General features: G+C 46.1%; 1 protein-coding gene across 1 annotated transcript; it reads left to right on the top strand.

Annotated features, from left to right (window-relative positions):
- The first annotated feature begins 263 nt into the window (after positions 1 to 263).
- On the top strand, positions 264 to 2,653 carry adrb3b (adrenoceptor beta 3b). Its single transcript, XM_018734474.2, has 2 exons — positions 264 to 507; positions 824 to 2,653. Exon 2 carries the CDS (start codon positions 844 to 846, stop codon positions 2,116 to 2,118), a length of 1,275 nt encoding a protein of 424 aa, XP_018589990.1. The 5' UTR covers positions 264 to 507; positions 824 to 843; the 3' UTR covers positions 2,119 to 2,653.
- The last annotated feature ends 263 nt before the right edge of the window (positions 2,654 to 2,916 follow it).

Below are 2,916 nucleotides of genomic sequence, written 5' to 3'. Positions count from 1 at the left end.
CAGCAGACACAAAAAAACAAACTGTGCATTTACTGGCAGGGGTACTGTAATAGTTACAAAAACAACGGCAGGCAAGCTCAGGACCAAGTGCAGTCAAAGTCTGTACTGCTAAAGGCACTGATAGTCTTCACTGTAGTACATTCCTCCGACTCCACCCCCTTGGACCAGAGGGCCAATTAAAATCATTAAAAAGAAAAGGAACACGGCACCTCTATCACCAGCTGTTGGAGGGAGACAAGGGTTAGAACACTGTATGGGGGGGAGGTGGGGGCTGGATGCGAGGAGGGAGCACCTAAAGCTGTAAGTGCAAGTTACAGCAGTACTAAGCCCTGAGCCTCAGCAGATTCAATGTGCGGACAGATGGAGCTGTTCTGAAAGTTTTCCTGCTTTGTCAACAACAAAACAAACTAACAACTGGGAAGACATAGAGGAAGACATGTCACTGAAAAGGATACAGGCACTTTTCCATTGCTCTGATGCCATATGGATGACTGCCAGAGTCAAGAGGTAAGCCTACTTTTATTTTACTGAAATTTCAAATTCAATGGAAAGGTGAATGATGGTAATAATGGATTGAGGTATTACAAGTGAATTCATGGGAATAGAAGCACATGGCTGCTTAAAAAAACAGGCTGATTTAACATTAGTGCAGAAGGCAGGGCAGGTTAAGAGGTGAAAACAGAGCTCAGATTTTTTTTTTTTTTTTTAATTTTGACCTCCAGTTTGCCATTTAATTGTGAAAAGACTGGAGAAAACCTGATCTTTTTCTCAGAGTTTCTCAGGCTAATTTTCTCTTTATTTTCTCATGTATGCAAATTTGCAGCTGAAAGCAATCACCTAAAAATGAATGCCCCCATGAACACGAACATGACCCTGACTGTCAGCATGACCACGATTGTGAACCTGACCATGACAGTGATGTCATTGGCTGGAAACGGCACACAGATGAACCCCACACACCCAGGCCTGTGGTTGACTTTACTTTTGACTGTCATCATCTTCATTATTGTGGCGGGCAACCTGCTGGTCATCATGGCAATCGCCCATAATGCTCCACTACAGACTACCACCAATATCTTCATCATGTCCCTGGCTTGTGCTGACCTCATCATGGGTGTAGTGGTAGTTCCGTTGGGGGCCACCATTCTCACCACTGGGGCCTGGCCACTGAGCAAGACAGCATGTGAGTTATGGACCTCAGTGGACGTGCTGTGTGTGACCGCCAGTATTGAGACACTATGTGCAATTGCCGTGGATCGCTATGTGGCTGTTGTGCACCCTCTCCGGCACCAGGCCCTGCTGAGCAAGCGGCGTGCTCGGATCTTTGTGTGTGCGGTGTGGGTTGTGTCCGCGCTTGTCTCCTTTGTGCCCATTATGAACCAGTCCTGGCGCGACACTCATGATCCAGAGGTCCAGTGGTGCTACAATGATTCCAAATGTTGTGACTTCTACACAAACAAGTCCTATGCCATCGCTTCCTCTGTGGTCTCTTTCTACATCCCCTTGTTGGTCATGATCTTTGTCTATGTTCGTGTCTTCATGATTGCAAACCGGCAGTTGCAATTAATACAGAGGAGCCGCCAGCGCTTTCGAGAAGAGTCCTCATCTGAAGCTGAGACCCCGGCGCTCTTCCAACGCAGCAGCATCTCAGAGCTGGAGTGCAGCACCAGTGATCTCAGTGGTAGCATTAATCACAGGAAAGCCAGCAAGCGACGGCTGACGCTTCTCTCTGCAGTCAGCGAGCAGCGGGCCCTCAAAACACTTGGCATCATCATGGGTGCCTTCACATTGTGCTGGCTGCCCTTCTTTGTGGCCAACATCATCAGTGTGTTCAACCGACAAGCACTTCCTTTGACTGTATTCCGTCTTCTCAACTGGTTGGGCTATCTCAACTCGGGTTTGAACCCCATTATCTACTGCCGCAGCCCTGAGTTCCGTGCTGCATTCCGAGGTCTGCTGGGGGGGTCTTGGCTGCCCCATTTCCATCCTGACGCTGTCTATAAGGGGCTGCGCTCCCGATGCCCATGCATGATGGATGCCATGGAACCAGGAGTCCCCAACGATGGGTGTACCCCCAGAGCAGTGAGGAACCTTCTTCCAGAAACCTCTGGGGTGTAACAGAAAAGGTGGTTTTCAGAGTCTCTTCAACCATGCCCATGGGAGGTAAATTAGAGGTCATGAACTGCTTTTTGCACATACATTTAAGGTGTTTAATACTTCTATTTGACTTCCTAGAGCCTTTGAAATGCAACTTTCCCATTCCCACCATTCGTGCACCCTAGTCCACTGGCATTCATTTTTACTAAAAAACGAGTTTTACTTATATGGATAATATGCAACTGGTGCCAAACAATGAAATGCATTTCTGTGTTACACACTATAACATTACAGAAACATTTTCAAAGTGTAGCCTGCAAAGCATGACGCGGCCATTGCTCAAGTCACCTTTAACGTATTTACACAGCACCAGCTATTTTAGTCACAACAGAAACAAGCCACACCACTTTTTCAGTGCTGTTAGTACTATGTTCATATGGAATGTTAAGAACACAGAGCAAAAAGGCACATGAGCAAGAACATCCAAAACATGTTATTATTATTATTTTTATTTTTTATACAGCGCTCTTCTCACGTAGTGACACAGAGCGCTTTAACACAGGCATACAGCAAGAAAAACAGATACAAACAAAGAAGACAGTCAACTAATGGCTACCATAATGAAGAACTTATTATAGAGCTAAAAGTATACTTACTGGCCACTGGGGAAAGGAACAAAAACTCCCAACTGAAGGTTGAGGGAGAAGAAAAACTCTGGGGGTCCACGGGCCAGTGGTTGCCCACCCCTCCTGGGCATTCTAGAAAGTAACAATTTGTAAGCCAGTGTTTAACAAGTAATTATAATGTTGGTAAATGGCA

The sequence above is a fragment of the Scleropages formosus genome, chromosome 6, assembly GCF_900964775.1.
Source record: "Scleropages formosus chromosome 6, fSclFor1.1, whole genome shotgun sequence".
In the NCBI taxonomy this organism is placed as follows: Eukaryota; Metazoa; Chordata; class Actinopteri; order Osteoglossiformes; family Osteoglossidae; genus Scleropages; species Scleropages formosus.
The sequence above is the reverse complement of the archived record's forward strand: the minus strand, read 5'-3'. Positions and strand labels throughout refer to the sequence as shown.

Coding starts and splice junctions, on each gene's coding strand:
- adrb3b (XM_018734474.2), top strand. CDS start 844: ATGAATGCCCCCATGAACACGAACATGACCCTGACTGTCAGCATGACC.